The sequence below is a fragment of the Periplaneta americana genome, chromosome 17 (assembly GCF_040183065.1).
Source record: "Periplaneta americana isolate PAMFEO1 chromosome 17, P.americana_PAMFEO1_priV1, whole genome shotgun sequence".
NCBI classification, from domain to species: domain Eukaryota; kingdom Metazoa; phylum Arthropoda; class Insecta; order Blattodea; family Blattidae; genus Periplaneta; species Periplaneta americana.
This window is the reverse complement of record NC_091133.1, coordinates 49,912,132-49,931,391: the sequence shown is the minus strand read 5'-3', so window position 1 is coordinate 49,931,391 and position 19,260 is coordinate 49,912,132. Positions and strand designations below refer to the sequence as shown.

Genomic DNA, 19,260 nt, shown 5'->3' with positions numbered 1-19,260 from the left:
GTTTGCTTAGAATTGAGCTATTGACTTCATTCAAACACCAAATTGAAGCTTAGATATATAGCTATGTTGTAATCTAAAATCAACTAATTTAGTTCAAAGCAAAAACATTGCCTCCCTATGAATAAAAAAAATAAAGTTACTTGTTTACATGTCAGAAATAAAATTACATAAAAAATAAGTGAGAAATGCTATTAAGTTCATTCTAGACTACAACATTCTTCACTGTTTAGGGAGCAATTTGGTGAAAAAATGAATGATCTAGGTCAATTGGAAGCGAAGAAATGCTTGCAAAAGAATATATGATTTTTTTTTTTTTTCACAAAATTTTTGCCCTGTGGCCCCTAATTTTTATTTTTATTTTCTGTTTCCTTTTGCATTCCTTTCAAGTACCCTACCGGTAGTAAGTAAATTTTGAATTAGATTGAAGAGAAATTGTAAATTTTTACTCCAAAAATCTATGCATTCCTTAAGAAGAGGGTTAAAAATGATGATGATAAGCTTTAGGTTTACGTTAGATATTATTCCGTACTAAGGGGTAGATTACAAAAGGTAGCATAAACAAGTGGCTGATGGGTTTTGGTCTGGTTTTGAGTGGCAAGACTAGCGATGTTAGCGCTCCTTTCTGTTCTACATTTCCATCTGTGGGTTTTGGGTTTTCACCACAACCATTACCCAATGACCCAATCATTGGTATGGCTGTGGTAGGTGTCGTAGCCAGAGCATTGGCGTACTTTTACCAAAGTCTTTGCTTTTACTATCTTTGAAATCGAAATATGAATGTTGCACATTGTGGGCTTTTCTTCTTCTTATAATAAATCGATATATGCATTTATTCGATTAAAAAGATCGAGCAATACATGTTTCAGAATCGATGATCGATCATTAACAATTTCAATGAAAATGGCTTGCTTGTCAAGTATTTGTATTTACTTTAATTAATTATTTCAAAATACAAGTGACGTAATGTCCAGTTTTTATTCTTTCGTATTTTCTTTCACAAAATGGAAGTTTTTCACTGTTATGAGTTTTTATTAATGAAAAAGTTTCAAGAAGACTCTGTTTTGTGGGATGAATTGAAATCTGAAACATGGGTAAACCTAAAAACATTTCTAGGTGCTTTTCAAGACCGTATATTGAAATCTAAAATTGATGGTGGTGACGGATCAGAAAATGATATAGATGTTTCCAGATATAAGGTAATGAATTCCTTCAGGAATAATTGTTGCAGCTATGTTTGAAGTAGCTATTGTTGTGCGTACTTGTCTAATTTACGTACACCGCTCATAGGCATAATTCAAAATCGACTACTCCCAAAATTTATTTTATATGTACTTCCTACATTTTGTGGGGTTCCTTTCTAGTTTGGGTAATTTTAAAGATATGATGGAAAGGAATGATGTCATATCACTTGAATAATCCCCTAAACTAATCTACTAGCCTTGTCACATACTTCGACTTAATGTAACTTAGCTATTCCCTCATTTATCCCATCTCCACACCTGTGGAGTAACGGTTAGCGCGCCTAGCCGCTAAACCAGTGGCCCGGGTTCGATTCCCGGTCGGGGCAAGTTACCTGGTTGAGGTTTTTTCCGGGCTTTTCCCTCAACCCAATATGAGCAAATGCTGGGTAACTTTCGGTGTTGGACCCCGGACTCATTTCACTGGCAGTATCACTTCATTTCATTCAGACGCTAAATAACCTAAGATGTTGATAAAGTGTCGTAAAATAACCTACTACTTAAAATAAATAAAAATATAAAGAACGTAGTATGTGACAAGTTTGTTGCGGAGAGTAGAAACCTGTAGTTTCCTGTGCACGGGCGTTTAAAGTTTTCGTTTCTCACGTCTGAAAACAATATTGCGGAAAACTGGTGTACGTAAACTAGACATTTACCTTATTCTGAGCTGAAGGTAGGTCTAATGCTTTTATCTTGTATGTATTTACATTTACAGAAGATTTCTGCAGATTTGTGGTTCCTAGCTGTGACGTTGGAAAAATCTCCTCACCGCCTCTTAGCATTTCTCAACTCTGAACTGCGTCAAGAATCTGAGAATGTTGTACAAATTCCCGGACAAACTGTGCTGGCAAGATACTTGTCACACTATAATTTTGTTGAGATGCATTTAGACAGCATCTTTAAGTACGGAGAAACTGCTACACTTCCGAAAGAAGTATGTAATGTGTGCATTTATTATTTCTTCGAAGGTCTATATGTCACAATTTTTAGTTGCAGTAGTAAAAGCATAACTTTTGTTTGTAATTTTTTTTTGACAGTTATTCAGGTGTAGAAATGTGCGAGTGTTATCCCTCAAATACAATAATTTGGAGTGGATTCCACCTGACGTCGGCCGTCTTAGCTGTTTGGAAAGATTGTCTCTTACGAATAACCGTCTACAAAATAAGTCCATCCCACATACGCTTACCTTCTGTCATTGCTTGAAAGAACTGTATTTGGATAATAATTTGCTAGATGCTCTTCCTGGATTTCTGTTGGATATGCCGCAGCTGTGCACAGTGCATCGACATGGGAATCATAATTACTTCAAAGCAACATTCATGTGGTACCACACAGATGTTAATGATAGGTATGTTATCTTTTAGTATTGTTGTGTACGTCATATGTGAGTACAGTGAGTTCATGAGAAAAATTTTATGATAACGTGTTATATTTATTATCTTCTCCAGTGCAGAATTTGAGGATTCCTCTGGATTCAACTTTTGGGGTCCTTTGACTTGTTAACAAGTAGGCCTAGACACGACAAATCTGCCTCGTCCTCATACAGTGGAAACTAATGTTAGTTTAGAATAGGCCTATAAAAAAGAGTGACAAAAATTAGGCCTAAATTATTATCAGAAATTTAGAAGCTCTTTTAATAACTATTGTGATACCACTGATCTATTTGGAGATTTGTTGTGATCACACTAGAAGAGTTTGTCTGAAGTGTCCCATCTTTATTACTGGTAGGCCTATATATAGGGCTGATTATTTTTTGTGACGAAGAGAATGGCAGAGAGTAGTTTCCCCTTCCTCTGTTTCCTCCCGATCTAGAATGCTAAATTTTAATATAATGTGACAATCGAAAGATAATTCCATAAAGTAACAGTGTCTAGGCTCTAATATTTTAGTTGAACTTTATTGCCTCTAAGCTACTTCCAAAAATATGTTAATAGTCTAGTAGGCCTACTGTTACTGCATATGATAAACGTTTCTCTTATTTTCTGAAATATTGTTAAATCAAAATTGAAGTTATGGAATGTTATTCAGTTGTATTTAATAATCATACCGTAATCTTTTTTCCTAGATTTTTCGTGTCTTCCTTTGTTTGTATGGTATTAATGACAATGTTACAAAACTGAGCTTACTCATTTTCAGTAGTCATTATTAACTTACAAAACCCTTGCTAATGTAACAATATTTTTATTTAAAATTTAAGCTAGCTACTTAATATTATTTCTTGGTCCATTTTTCCACAAATCGTACAGAATAAACATACAGGCATAATTAATAATTATTTGCGCAAAGGAGATGGTACAATATCCTTTTTTTTTATCCAAGAAAGTTTTAATGTACCCAAAGTAACGAATAGAATTTGCACAAATATTTTAAATGTGTGAATTAATTCATTTCATTCAGGGAAGAAAAAATACCTGATATGGCATATATAAAGGACTATACAGTATTAATCTAGGAATTATACGAAATTGGAATTGTAGTATCATCATACTGTGTGACTAATTGAGAAACACTATTTTGGGAGTTCATCTACGGTACTTTCTTATGAGTAGGCTACAATCTCCCTGTGTGCGTTTTCTCTGCTTGCCTCATTTAGTTTCTCTTTCTATTTTTATTCCAGAATTGCTATAGTTTTGCCATATTACCCTACTGTCTAATTGTTTCTGCATAATCTGTAGTGTAGACTGTAGTTAAATTAATTGTATTGAAGAAATGTACATAAATACCATGGTGATTCATGAGGATTGGTCAACTTTAACAGCATGCATAGGGCCGGGTATTGTACAGATTTTGAATAGAAACCGATTCTGTTGAATTAAATTTGTGGTGTATTGGGCTCTTAGGCACTGTTATATCCGAACCACATATAAAATTTGATGGTGGTTTCTCAGTTCTGAAATAATTATGCATTGTTTTTCTGATTTATTTGCAGTTTATATATATCACAACTTTGGACACGCGGTAATGTCACGTTTTAGGTGTTACACTACAAGATGGCAGGTCGCGAGTTCGATTTTCGTTGGGCTCATGGATTTTTTTATTGATTTAATCCTTCCTGCCGCATTATGGCACATGGATTAACTCAGCCTCTAACAGATATGAGTACTAGAGTGTTTCCTTGAGAGGAAGGTTGGTCTGCATGGAGGGCTACATTCCTACTGCTACATTGTGCTGATTTGTGAGATGGGAGCCATAACATCCCACCATTTTAATGGCTTTCAGGGTCTGAACTGAGGTATAATATAATACGAATATATATTTTCAGTCAATGACTTTACTATTATACACATTATTTAATTTAATCACATAACTCTATTACTTCCATTTTAGATTGAAGAGCATCACAGCTCATAATGCACGCTCAAGTATATGCCGCAAATCAACATCATAAGACAACCTAATATTGAAATATATCGTCGGATACAAATGATATCCATAACAATTTTGAATAATTAGACTCAAGGCAAACCTCAGTCTATATATTAGGATGTACATACATTTAGAAGGTGAAAAGATGTGCAGTAATGATAAAACAAGAATACAGGCACAAACAAATCAGTTAACATAGTTCAAAGACTGTAATGCATCTCTTCACACAATATAGTATACAGATTTCATTTTATTTTTTATTATTTTATCAGTGAAGACCTGCAAACATACATATTTGTATAAGTATTATAATCACACGTGTGCTTTTTAATCATTTGACAGTAGGGTGTAGTCACACAAGAAAGACACAATTATGTCCTAATTATGTTGGTCTTTATCATGTTTTTATCACATTGTATGCTTATTAATATATATTGTATTTTGGTTTGTAGAGACATATGCACCTGTTAGGCCGGGTGCACACAAAATCAGATGCGACGCGGTGCGACGCGACATTTTGTCTCGTGGTACTTGTCTCCCATTGATTTCTTATGATGCGATGCACACAGAATCAGACGCGGTGCGACGGTCGCGAGCAGACACAAGGAGACATGAAGAGACAATATCGAATGACTACTAGAAGTTCGACGTGAGGAGACTGTCTGATAGCTGCAGTGTACTGCGCATGCGTTAGTAGTGGCTATGATTGCACGCTTTCGTTATCTACAAAAAAATACTATTGTTGTGTAGTGCACATTATTCATAATGGAGCTCGATGCGGATAAATTAGTTGATTTAGTACAGGAAAGATACATTCTGTACAGTCTTTGAAACAATATCACGAGAATAATGTGGTTTCTGAAAAGATGTGAAAAATTGCAAATGACATGAAAGCACCAGGTGAATAATAATTTATAATAATAACATTGCGTAACAAATATTAACACTTTTTTTTGCGCTAGGCATGTGCTATATGTTTTCTATATAATTTGAGCCTCCTGAATACGAATATGACAATAAAAACAGTTGTTGGTTACGGTTTTTGAGAAATTTTGGAATTTATATCTATTCAATATATTGTTTTATATAATGACAATAAGGCTAAATATTCACTGTTCAGAAGATTACAGCTTTCTTTTTCTGCATTTTCTTTTACACTGGGCATCAGGTACATCACGAGCTAAAGTCCAACAATAGTCTGCTAGCATATTGGTACGCCATTGTCCTTGGTATCTTTTTTCCATAGTTGAAATTTCTTGATGGAAGCGCTCATCATACTCATCACTGAAATCGCACAATTCTCAGAAAAAAAAAGTCAAGATGTGAGTGAAGGAAGTGAATTTTCAGGGAAATTTTACAACCCCTAGTTTAATACGCCAACAGTAAATTTTTCACTAGTTCTTCATAGTTCTCACTTCTACAGTTATCCAGAAAATTAATTCAACCTCCTTGAATGCAATCCAGAAGGCTGTTTCTTTTCCTTCCAGCAAAGATTCGAAGTGAATGTCCATTATTTCTCTAATTTGTTGTCCATTTAGAAATCTCTCTTTTATTTTTGAATCACTAATAGCAGGAAATGTTAAGGAATGCGCGCTGGTCTGAGTCCTCATAGGGGAAGAAATTTTCTCATGAAATTTCGGCCAGTGTATGGGACCGGTGCCCACCTAGCATCGTGATGCACTTGGGGAGCTACGATAGGTAGCGAAAGCCGGTTGCGAAAGCCAGATATAACGACTGGGGGGGATCATCGTGCTAACCACACAATACCTCCATTCTAGTTGGATGATCGTCCACCTCTGTTTTGGCATGTGGACGTGAGGCCAGCAGCCAGCTGGTCAGTCTGGGCTCTTCACGGGGTGTAGCGCCACGGATTATTAATAGCAGGAAATTTTTCCTCGATATTTTTAAATGCTTCAGTTTTATAATTTATTCCTTTAACAAAATTCTTCATTACCCCTAACTTATTGTGTAAAAGGAGTAAAATTACTTCGCTTTGAGGTACAAGGGGTTGATGTATAATATTCTTCTTCCTTGGCTCTAGTGATTGTCGTTTTATTTTATAATGCTTATCTCGAGCACGAGTCCACACCTGTGGAGTAACGGTCAGCATGTCTGGCCGCAAAACCAGGTGGCCCGGGTTCAAATCCCAGTTGGATAAAGTTACCTGGTTGAGGTTTTTACCGGGGTTTTCCCTCAACCCAATACGAGCAAATGCTGGGTAACTTTCGGTGCTAGACCCCGGACTCATTTCACCGGCATTATCACCTTCATTTCATTCAGTCGCTAAATAACCTAGATGTTGATACAGCTTCGTAAAATAACCCAATAATATAAAATAAAAATAAAGTATCCAATTCGTACAGAAAGCAGCAAAATTTTGTGTAGCCTAGTTGCATTCCAAAAAGCAATGCTACAACCTTCAAATCCACACATATAAACCATTCGTACTTTGAATATTATCATTAAAGCACACTTTAAAGAAATACACGTCTTACACAGAATATTAACACCACAGAAATATCCTGGTAAACTGAAGCGTTTTCATACGGCGAACCTGTTTCTTCCCCTCCAAATGGAACCGAAAAGGGCAATAAAACAATTTCCGCTTCTAGAAGTGGTTTTGACATGGTGATATATTTCAAAATATAAACTACAATAATGTAATTAAAGCTCACCGTGAAAGAAATGTACAGTAAAATCAGGTAAACTCAAGTGAATTTATACCGCAAACCTGTTTCACTCCCTCGAAATAGACCCGTAGAAGGGCAATAAAATAATTTCGCTTTCCACAAGTGCTTCTGCCATGGTGCCCTACTTATACTAATATTGTTTTCACGTAATGGGTCTTCACATTTGTAAAACAAAATAGTTACACACGAAATACGGTGATTTTTTAAAATAAAATGCATAGAAAATTAATTATATTGTGCATCTCGAAAACCCGAAGTGATGGAACATTTTGCTTGTTATTTTTTAATTCAAGAGGTCTAAATTAGTAAGAATTTTTAGTTTTATGTCTGGCGCAAAATGACTGTTGACCAGTGTAATTAATTTGTAGTAAGCCTAATTCTCTGCTCTATACTATCATTCATTATTGATTTAATATTTTATTTTTCTTTATTGTGAGTCATGAAGTAGTCATAAACATAAAAAATGACGTTTGTGCAGTACATTTTAATTTTAAGACTCTTTCAATCATATAGATTTTTAGGAGCTTGCGTCCTTAGGAAATAATAAGCAAATACAATAGAATTTTTCATATTGTGACAGCGACGTGAGAATCGAACTCACGACCAGCGTCCCGCAAGAAAGCAGATCGCACAGGCTCCACGGAACATTGAATGACGTCGCGCGGTGGAGAGAAGAGAGAGGGTGTATTACGTCACGCGACGAGTCCGCGCGCGCAGCTGCTTACGGAGGGAAGGGGGAACGGACCTTCCCGGCCCTTCCAGAAATGTCGATGTAGAGATATTGAGATAATTCTCTACACACCTGTAGAAGGTTCTCGCAACTATGATTTTGCTATAAAAGAGCAGGCGCCAGCGAACTAGAGAGTTGTTGTTGTAGAGTCTTCAGAGTTTTCAGTTATTCAGTCAGTGAGAAAGCCAGAGCAAGCAAGCCAGCCGGAGTTCGACTCGAGTGTGCGTCCGCATCTGCGTCAGCATCCGAAGGCCTGAGTTCGAGTGCAGTGGACCGCAGTTGGAGGGACCTGAGTTCGAGTGCAGTGGACCGCAGTTGGAGGGACCCGAGTTCGAGTACAGTGAACTGTCTCTGAAGGTCTGTGGTTCGAGATACCGTGAACTCGAGTGACTGAGATAGAAGAACTGTGAACTGAGAACTGGTAGTTCTGATTTGTAAATAGTACTGTGTAAATATTAGTTAAGTTTAACAGTTCATTGTTGTGCGTAATAGTCCAAGTAAGTTGTCATTGTCGTCGGTGGAGTGCTATAACGAATACTGTGTTGAGTGAAGATCCAATTGTTGACGAGAGCGTTTAAGGTGGATTGTAGAAAGGAATTATTGTGGCGAATAAATTACATTGTTACAAATAAAAAGATCACACTGGTGTCAGAATCGGGACATTATCGACAATGGAGAACCTACAGCAGATCCTGCAAGCCATCGCGGAAATGAAAGCTGAAATGAAAAGTGACATAAGTGAAGTGAAAGGCGACATAAGCGGAGTGAAAGGCGACATAAGCGGAGTGAAAGATGACGTCACTACACAAATCGAAAGTGTTTCGGCCCACGTAGATGGAATTGTCGCCATTGTGAAAGACGAACTTAAGGCCGATCTGGATAAATTAAACCAGAATTTTACAACTATAAACGAGACAGTAGCCGAGTTGAGACAGGATGTAGACCATTTCGACGGAAAAATCCGCGATCTCGAGCGTCGTCAAGAGGAAACGTGTGTGCTGATGGACCAACATGCTGTAGAAAACAAGCACATCCTCGCGTTGGTGGATCGCCAGGCTAGAGAACAGAAACAGATAATTGCCGAGGAAGTTCAACGGGCCGTGGAAAGATCGACGTCAGAATTGAGGACCTCATGTAGTGGCCATGTGGAACCATCGCCCTCAGCCAGACATCACAACGTCAAGACGCCAAAGTTCGACGGTACGACGTCTTGGGCGATATTCCGTCGCCAGTTCGAGGCCATCGCAGAGCACAATGGGTGGACGCCAGCAGAGAAAACCACTCAGCTGCTGGCTGCGCTTCAGGGACAGGCGTCGGAGATTCTTCACAGCGTTCCAGAAGACGGGACAGCCGCTGAGATAATGGCGGCCTTGGAGGGACGTTATGGTGACCATCAACTTGCTGCAGCATTTAGGACCCAACTAAAAATGAGGGTCCAACAGTCAGGCGAGTCCCTGCAAGAATTCGCGATGGCGGTGGAACAACTGGCCCATAAGGCGCTCAGGGGCCTACCTAATGACTTCATCGCTGGAGAGGCGGCCTACACCTTCGGCAGCGGAGTTCGAGACCCGGAAATAAAGCAACAGCTACTCCTGGCAGAGCATCGCACCATCAATGCAGCTCTGGCGGCGGCCCTCAGGATGGAGGCAGCCAAGTTGACGGCGAACGTCTCGGCATCGCACCGGATTAGGAGCGTCGCGGCGGCCGACGTCGAGGAACGTCAACCGAAATCACCCGAGCGACGAAGACGAGGAGTGCCCACCTGCTGGTCCTGCGGCGAGCCTGGACACCTGAGGAGGGACTGTGACCGATCTGGTCACAAACAGGAAAACTAAAAGGGGCCGATGCGATGAGGGGCACGTCGGCGCCGTCATCACCATCCCCTCGGCTGATCTTGAAGACGGTTAACAGAAGATGCGACGATGGGCTGATTGCTGACGGATGGATAAGAGGCCGCCCATGCAGAGTACTGGTAGACACCGGGGCGTCGCTCACTATCGCCAGACCGGAAGTCGTGCGTGGACTACCTGGGAGGACGCCGCTGCGCCGGTATGAGCTACGTACTGCCTCAGGCGAGAACCTGCCCATCCAAAAAGAGGTTTTCCTGGACTTGACCTTGGGAAAGAGGAGACTGGAGATGTGGGTGTTCGTCGCCAACATCACTGAAGACGTCATCCTGGGACTCGACGCCATGCGGATCTTCGATGCAACGGTGGACGTCCGGCGCCGTATCCTCCGTTTTGGTCAGGATGAAGTGTTCCTGAGGGACGTCGAAGACCAACCCATGGCCGGCAGACTCACCTTGGAGAATCAAGTGACAATCCCAGCAGGCTGCGAGATGGTGGTGACGGCAAGACTGGACGGACAACCTAAGAGAAACCTGCTCCTCGATTCGCCAGATCCTTACTCCCGAATCAGAAGGTGGTACCGGTGAGGGTCCTGAATGTCACCAATCGGGACAAGGAGGTGCCTAGTGGAACTGTACTAGGTAACGTCGAGCCGGTGGTGTCTGTGACGTCGCTGGCAGAAAACGAGGAGTGTCACCGACCACGTCCAGATTTAGACCCACCACTGAAAGAGCTGGCTCGAGAATTGCCGGCGAATTTAAGCAAAAGAGAAAGAAGACAAGTCCACGATCTACTGACAGAATTTCAGGACGTGTTCAGTCTGTCTGAAAATGACTACGGGAGAACGGAGAAAGTCCAGCACCGCATCGACACCGGAAATGCTCGCCCAATCAGACAACCTCCTCGACGCGTCCCTCTAGCTAAACAGAGGGAGATTGACAACCAACTGGAGGACATGAAAGCAAGAGGGGTCATCGAGGAATCCGACAGCCCTTGGTCATCACCTGTGGTGCTGGTGAAGAAGAAGAATGGGGACCTGCGCTTCTGCGTGGACTACAGAAGACTGAATGACGTCACCAAGAAGGACTGCTTTCCCCTTCCACGAATTGACGACACCTTGGACACCCTGGCCGGAGCAGAGTGGTTCTCGACGTTGGATCTCAAGTCAGGATACTGGCAGGTGGCGCTACATCCGGAGGATAAGGAGAAAACGGCATTCTCTACAGGCCAGGGACTATGGCAGTTCACCGTTATGCCGTTCGGCCTCTGCAACGCCCCGGCTACATTCCAGAGACTAATGGAGTCCGTAATGAGAGGCCTGACATACGACACCTGTTTGCTGTACCTTGATGACGTCATCGTGGTGGGCAAGACTTTCGGCGAACAGCTGATGAACCTGAGGAAAGTGTTCGAGAGACTGCGACAAGCCAGACTGAAGTTGAACCCGAAGAAATGTCATCTATTCCAGAAGAAGGTCAACTACTTGGGACACGTAGTAGGGACCAACGGAGTGGCCACGGACCCGGAGAAGCTACAAGCCGTCAGAGGATGGCCGAGACCGAGGGACAAGCAGGAGCTGCGCCGCTTTCTCGGCCTCTGCACTTATTACAGAAGGTTCGTAGCTGGGTACGCCAACATCGCTAAGCCTCTAACCCAGCTGACCGAGGAGAAACGACAATTCCAGTGGACAGACGAGGCGGAGTCATCCTTCCAGTCGCTGAAAGAGGCGCTCTGCACTGCTCCTGTACTGGGATATCCCATCCCTGGAAGGAAGTTCACGCTCGACACGGACGCTAGCAACGTAGGCATCGGCGGAGTACTCTCTCAGGAACAGGACGGGCAAGAGAGGGTGATTGCCTACTTCAGCCGAACACTATCCAAGGCTGAGAGAAACTACTGTGTGACGCGTAGAGAACTTCTTGCCATTGTGGAAGCCCTGAAGCACTTCCACAAATATTTGTATGGCCAGGAATTCCATCTGAGGACAGACCATTCTGCACTCACCTGGCTATTGGGCTTCAAGAATCTGGAGGGGCAGACCGCCCGTTGGGTTCAACGTCTGCAGGAGTACAACTTCACCTCTGAACACCGACAAGGGAAGAAACATTCCAACGCTGATGCCCTGTCACGACGTCCGTGCCCGGATGGCTGCAAACACTGCCTGAAAGTAGAAGAGCGGGATGGCGCCCACGCAGTCAGAGCAATTGCCGCCCAGCCGAGCCCAGGATGGGATAACGCCGCCATAAGGAGGGAGCAGCTGGAGGACCCAAACATTGGACAGCTACTGCGTGATGTGGAGTCCGGCCAGAGACCAGTATGGGCCGATATCGCCAACCGTAGCACCACTTACAAGAGCTACTGGGCCCAGTGGGAATCCTTCACTGTCAAGGACGGTATCCTGAAGAGGATTTGGGAGTCGGCCGATGGAAGGACCCGCATAGAACAACTTGTCCTGCCCAGGAGCAAGGTGAAGGAAGTGCTGGAGGAGACTCATGCTGGAGTGACTGGAGGCCACCTGGGAGCCAACAGGACGCTGGACAAGTTAAGGCAGAGGTTCTATTGGTTGCATCAGAGGACCGACACGGAACAATGGTGCCGAAGATGCGACACCTGTGCAGCCAGTCGCGGACCAAGGACCCGCAGCAGGGGAGCCATGCAGCAGTACAACGTGGGAGCTCCTTTTGAGAGGATCGCCATCGACGTTGCTGGACCGTTCCCGGTCACGGATCGCGGGAACCGCTACCTGTTAGTAGCCATGGATTACTTCACAAAATGGCCAGAGGTGTACGCGATTCCTAACCAAGAGGCTTCGACGGTGGCCGACGCGCTGCTTGACAACTTCATCTGCCGATTCGGGGTGCCCCGGGAATTGCATAGCGATCAGGGGCGCAACTTCGAATCCAACCTGATGGGAGAATTGTTCGAGCGTCTGGGGGTGCATAAAACCAGGACCACTCCCCTCCACCCACAGTCCGATGGTATGGTGGAACGCTACATCAAAACCTTGGAAGAGCATCTGCGGAAGGTGGTGTCCAACCATCAACGAGACTGGGATGCCAGAGTCCCACTGTTCCTCTTGGCCTACAGAGCTTCGGTCCACGATACAACAGGGATGACACCGGCAAACATGGTCTTCGGGAGAGAGCTGCGCCTGCCCTGTGATCTGCTGTTTGGCACGCCACCCAGCGCCGACCAGCCAGCGACTGACTATGTGGCAGAACTCACCGAGAAGTTGAATGGAATTCACCAACTGGCCAGAGAGCACCTCAAGATGGCCAGCGACAGGATGAAGGTGCGCTACGACAGATTAGCCAACTCTGCAGGATTCCAGGAGGGCGACCTGGTGTGGCTGTATCGACCTACCAGGACCAAAGGGAAATCACCAAAGCTGCAGCGTGCCTGGGATGGACCATACCGCGTGGTGACCCGGATCAACGACGTGGTGTACCGGATCCAGCGACAACCTCGAGGGAAGATGATGGTGGTGCATCTGGACCGATTAGCAGCCTACCAAGGGACTGCCCGGGACGAGCAGCCCTAAGGAGGGGGCAATGTGACAGCGACGTGAGAATCGAACTCACGACCAGCGTCCCGCAAGAAAGCAGATCGCACAGGCTCCACGGAACATTGAATGACGTCGCGCGGTGGAGAGAAGAGAGAGGGTGTATTACGTCACGCGACGAGTCCGCGCGCGCAGCTGCTTACGGAGGGAAGGGGGAACGGACCTTCCCGGCCCTTCCAGAAATGTCGATGTAGAGATATTGAGATAATTCTCTACACACCTGTAGAAGGTTCTCGCAACTATGATTTTGCTATAAAAGAGCAGGCGCCAGCGAACTAGAGAGTTGTTGTTGTAGAGTCTTCAGAGTTTTCAGTTATTCAGTCAGTGAGAAAGCCAGAGCAAGCAAGCCAGCCGGAGTTCGACTCGAGTGTGCGTCCGCATCTGCGTCAGCATCCGAAGGCCTGAGTTCGAGTGCAGTGGACCGCAGTTGGAGGGACCTGAGTTCGAGTGCAGTGGACCGCAGTTGGAGGGACCCGAGTTCGAGTACAGTGAACTGTCTCTGAAGGTCTGTGGTTCGAGATACCGTGAACTCGAGTGACTGAGATAGAAGAACTGTGAACTGAGAACTGGTAGTTCTGATTTGTAAATAGTACTGTGTAAATATTAGTTAAGTTTAACAGTTCATTGTTGTGCGTAATAGTCCAAGTAAGTTGTCATTGTCGTCGGTGGAGTGCTATAACGAATACTGTGTTGAGTGAAGATCCAATTGTTGACGAGAGCGTTTAAGGTGGATTGTAGAAAGGAATTATTGTGGCGAATAAATTACATTGTTACAAATAAAAAGATCACAATATAGACAGTCCTCTATTATTGACGCCATTTTCTAGCCTAGGCCAGTTTTCCAATCCCACAGCCAGCAAATCAGTTGTCACGAGCAGACAGTTTTAAGCTGTCGCGAGGCGTTGTAAAGCAAAATGTAGCGTTGTGCCGCGCCGTGTCGCGTCGCGTCTGATTCTGTGTGCACCCGGCCTTAGTGTTGATATTGCTATATAGAATGTTGTATCTGATGATGTTGGTATGAAACCGACGAAAACGTTCATACATCATGTAATGTAAGGACTCACACCTTAATAGTAAAGTCATTGACTGAAAATAAATATTCGTATTATATATCATAGACTTTTCTGAAAATTAATCAAAATGAACTGAACTGAGGTAGTTTTTATTTTTTTTTATGTCTTTTCTTTTTTATTTTTTCATGACAACTTGTTAACTAATGCTGAGTTCTTGGTAATACAACCATTAATTAACTGTCTTGCTCTCCAATATAGGAGAGTGATTTAGCAAAAAGGGTAACCATTTTAATATAGAAACCATATTTTTATGTTATGGCGGTTATACCACCACACACAACCCCCAAACTGTTTGGAAGACCACACCTGCTGTTGGTTAGCAGGTCCATATGACCTAGCCAGGAGAATTGTCAGACATCTCCACCGACTATATCCCCTATAGGGGATGCTTATGCATGGCGGATCAGCATGCTACTGGTATTTCCTCCACTTCTGATAGAACAGTTATACTGCTGTGACTCTGTCCCCAGAGTCTCATTTATTAAAAAGCCTGTTACACCATGAGGAGTCCACACCTGTGGAGTAACAGCGTATCTAGCCGCAAAACCAGGTGGCCCAGGTTCGAATCCTGGTTGGGGCAAGTTACCTGGTTGAGGTTTTTTCCAGGGTTTTCCCTCAACCCAATTTGAGCAAATGCTAGGTAACTTTCGATGCTGTACCCTGGACTCATTTCACTGGCATTATCACCTTCATCTCATTCAGATGCTAAATAACCTAAGATGTTGATACAGCGTCCTAAAATGACCTATATAAAAAGAAAACCATGGGGAGATGAAGATGGGATTTGGGTAGGAGAGGTTATGGAATGCATTTCACTATTCCTTGGAAACCATGACACAACTGACTATACTACCAAAAGAGATCAGTGCAGGCATATCTGTTTTTATGCTGTTGTAATGTTTTGATATTAAATGTAAATGATAACAAATAATTCAGAGAAACAAATGGCAACAAACAATTCAGAGAAGCCATGTGTGGTCTTATTAGGGACTGACTTTAGGTACGGGAATATGCAGGGGTCCTTAGTATCAGAAAGTGAACTGGGCAGACATGGGTTTCTGTTCGAAAATTGTTTTACTGCATTTGAAGCTTTGTGCTTGCTCCTCGAGTTCTGACCACATCTACTGGATCACTCCGAATATCACTGTTTAATTGAATGACTTTGTTTGCTGCTAGTAGGTGTAACAATTTTATATTTTAAGGATTGCGCTGTAATAATGCTGTGCTGAAATATGTGTGTTGTAACCTGTAAAATCATTTCAACTTTTGAATTTAATTTGTAAACTGTGAAACCCATGTTTTGAATTATCCCTTGTTATAGTCAAATTTTTGTAGAAGATTTCCATATGAAATAGCTTTGACTTAGCTTAATGTCGGTTATTTTTCACTGATGTTATTAATCAGAAATATAATAATCATCTATTATAGGTAAAATGAAAACTAATTTTTTTATGTCTCAATATGAATCTCGCATCGTAAGAAATGTTCTTATAATTTGCTACCCCAAAACTCGTTAAGTGGTTAAATTTCTTGAAGTCGTAATTTAATTTATATACAGTCAACTTCGGATATAGTGAACCTCTGCAGATCAGCATATTTTGTGCACTATATCCGAGGTTCACTAAAACTGAAGTGTCTGTTTTTATACTAATGGTGTAATGACGTTGCTATACATAGAGTATTAATGTCCGTTTGGGACAGACCACATCCAATATCAGTACTAATGTTCTCTTTATCTTCCAACTTAAACACTTTACGCTTCGGCATTCTAATGATCACAGTTCGAAACTTGAATCTAATCTGGCCATGTAGGTAGAAGGCACTTGACTAATTTCACACCTCTTCCCGCTAGAGGTATGCTACTGTGTACTCGGCCTTGGAATTTCCCAGGGTTCACTTTTACAAAGATGCGGGAGGAAGGATTGTGGACCATTATACTGTAATCTTTCTTGTATTTACCCATTGATCATCACTCTACTCCCTTTTACAAAAGAAAACACTTTATCTTCCTATTCTTCTAATAATCTCTTCTAAAGGGGTCAGAATTAATCCTTCCTTTATCCACCACTGCTTACACTATTCTCTTTAAAATGTTTCAAACTGTCCAGGAAGCTGAATGAATCCTTTGCCTTTGAGACTTTGTTCTGTTTTGTTTATAGGACAAAGGGTTTCCTCAATTACCATTTTGGCTATTTTAAAATTACATTTTCTTGGGGAAATTGTAGTTTTAGGTTCACTATAACCAAAGTGAGGTTTCACTATAAACGGAAATATTAACGTACTATACTTTTTAATGTACGTAGGTTGGGACCAACGATTTAGGTTCACTATAGCCGAATGTTCACTATTACCGAGTCCACTATATCCAGAGTTGACTGTAGTTGTGTAGATATCTTAAAGTATGTGTTGATGTACAGAGAGTTCCTATGCAGACCGATCCCAGATGACAGTAGTATGGAGTGCCCATCCTGAAAAAGCTAAGCAGTGAAGGATGGAGTAGGACTGGTCTGTGTAGGGAACTGTGTACACACTTGTCCATATGCCAGCATATGACCACTTGCCACCTACCAACAGATGTTGTTAGGTAGAGGTTGGAGTGGACTGGTCTGTATAGGAACTCTCTGTATTTTGTGCTACAACATGGAAGCTGGAATTCTGTACCATATTTTACAGAAAATTATTTGTACATTATATTCCTACTTTTCTTCATAGTTTCAAATTCCTCTGCTTTCCTGACAGTGAATATCTTCAATAGTTATCTTCATTCTTAAAGATCAATAGTAAAAATTAAAAATTTCTAAAGACCATCTTCATACAGTGAATGTTACTCCTTTTCATGCTGTTGCAAAATTTCTTGAATTGATATTATGCAATAAATACATGCATTGCATGAATACTTTAAAGATCACCTCCATTCAACTAGCACTGAATAGCCTTGTCTCTCCAGAGTTATTCTTCCTCTTCATTGTCGTCACCACCATCACCATACTTGGTGTGCTAGTGGTTGTCTCTTGGCCCAAGTATCTTGGGTTCACTATGTTTATGGCAAATAAAAGAAGCTTATGACAATTGACTGATTATTGTTGCAAGAAAAATTCTTAGGCTATGTAGGCTATAGACTGAGCTATGTTGCGGAACTTTTTCTTTTGTAACATGTTACAAAAAATATGTATTTTGAGACTTTCATGGTGAATGTGATCGGAATTAGACTTTTGGGCATTCCGTGTCCTGGAACTTGACATTTCCATTGTTTCATACATCGTTTTATTGTTGCTTATGACAGTTGACTGATTAATGTTGCAAGGAAAATTCTTAGGTTATGTCCTAAATCATATATACCCAGATAGGTCGGCCTTACAGGCTTTGAGGTTGACAACTTTTGTCAGGTTTACTATGCTGCCATCTAGTTGTTACATAAGGAGTCACGTCATAATTCCCATTTAAATTGCAGAGACAAAGCATTTCAAAGATACATGGCACTCTATCCACTTTTCAAAAGTCTGACTTCAAGGAAAGCAAAAGTCCTGCTGTATACATCAGTCATCAGATCATACATCCACTACTGCTGTGAGATTTGGGGCCAAGCTCATCCTCGCCACTTGAAGAGTCTGGAAGGAATTCAGAGTTGTCTGCAGAACAATCACTGGTGCACACTACCTCACGAACAATGTCAAACTCTACAATGAACTTCATATACCCTTCCTGGTTGTTCATATTCAAGATCTACAGACTACATACAGGAATAAGCTACTTCATCATGCCAACCCTTTACTAAGAGACATAACATAAATTCAAACAAATACTTCCGTCTTTGACGGTCTTAGTAATAAATTTTCCTTAACAAAACCTATTTACATTTCAATTTATACAATCATATTTTTGTAAAAGGCAAGGGTCCAAGAGACCTGGTACTTTTAATAAAAACATCTTGAAAAAAAAAAAAAAAAAAAAAAAAAATTGCATTAGCGACTGCACTGCCATCTCGTGTTCATTTACGGCGGATGGGTGGCGATCCTGGTGATTATTCTCTTCAAAGTCCTGCTGATTTTAACATAGCTATGAGTTATCTGTTACATATATGATCTAGGGTTATGTACAGATTGAGCTATGTTACGGAACTTTTTCTTTTGTAACATGTTATAAAAAAATATGTCTTTTGAGACTGTCATGGTGAATGTGATCAGAATTAGACTTTTGGGTATTCCGTGTCCTGGAACTTCTTAACATTTTCATTGTTCCATCATTGGGGCAGATAGGTGAGACCAGGGGAGTCAGCTACTCTGTTGGGCTGACCAGACATAACGAGCGCAATAGGAGGTGCCAGCTATTACAGATTGTCCATAGAAGCATGATTTTATGGTGAACCACAAAAACGCGAAATGTGTTAATATTAATAGTAAAAGGTTAGATTAGGTATTTAAATGGTTCCTAACTGTTAATATGTAATTTTATGGTCACAATAAAACAGGAAGTCTGGCTTATTCACGAAATATCTTGTACAAAGGGTTTCATAATTATAGTTAAAATCTACAAGGTTGACTAGAGAAGAATTAAATAATGCAAAAAGTCCTAAGAAACATAAATCCAGAAACCAACCATTTCTGAGATATGATGTGGCAGACTTAATGATCTTGCATACCTCCATTTTTCCAACATTAGCTATGTGACCTTTTCAATGTTCTGTCTCGCAGCTGCTGTGGTACATGCATTACGGAACACTGGGTCTCTTTTATTTGAACTTTTGAGAGTTCTTA

General features: G+C 41.7%; 1 protein-coding gene across 1 annotated transcript in view; it reads left to right on the top strand.

Moving 5' to 3' along the window:
* Positions 1–880: 880 nt before the first annotated feature.
* LOC138693121 (leucine-rich repeat-containing protein 58-like) overlaps positions 881–19,260 on the top strand; it is a 31,967-nt gene continuing 13,587 nt past the window's right edge. Inside the window, exons 1-3 of the mRNA XM_069816761.1 lie at positions 881–1,196; positions 1,954–2,172; positions 2,276–2,586. Of these exons, the coding sequence (XP_069672862.1) occupies positions 1,002–1,196; positions 1,954–2,172; positions 2,276–2,586 (725 nt within the window). The 5' untranslated portion in view covers positions 881–1,001. The remainder of the gene's footprint in view (positions 1,197–1,953; positions 2,173–2,275; positions 2,587–19,260) is intronic.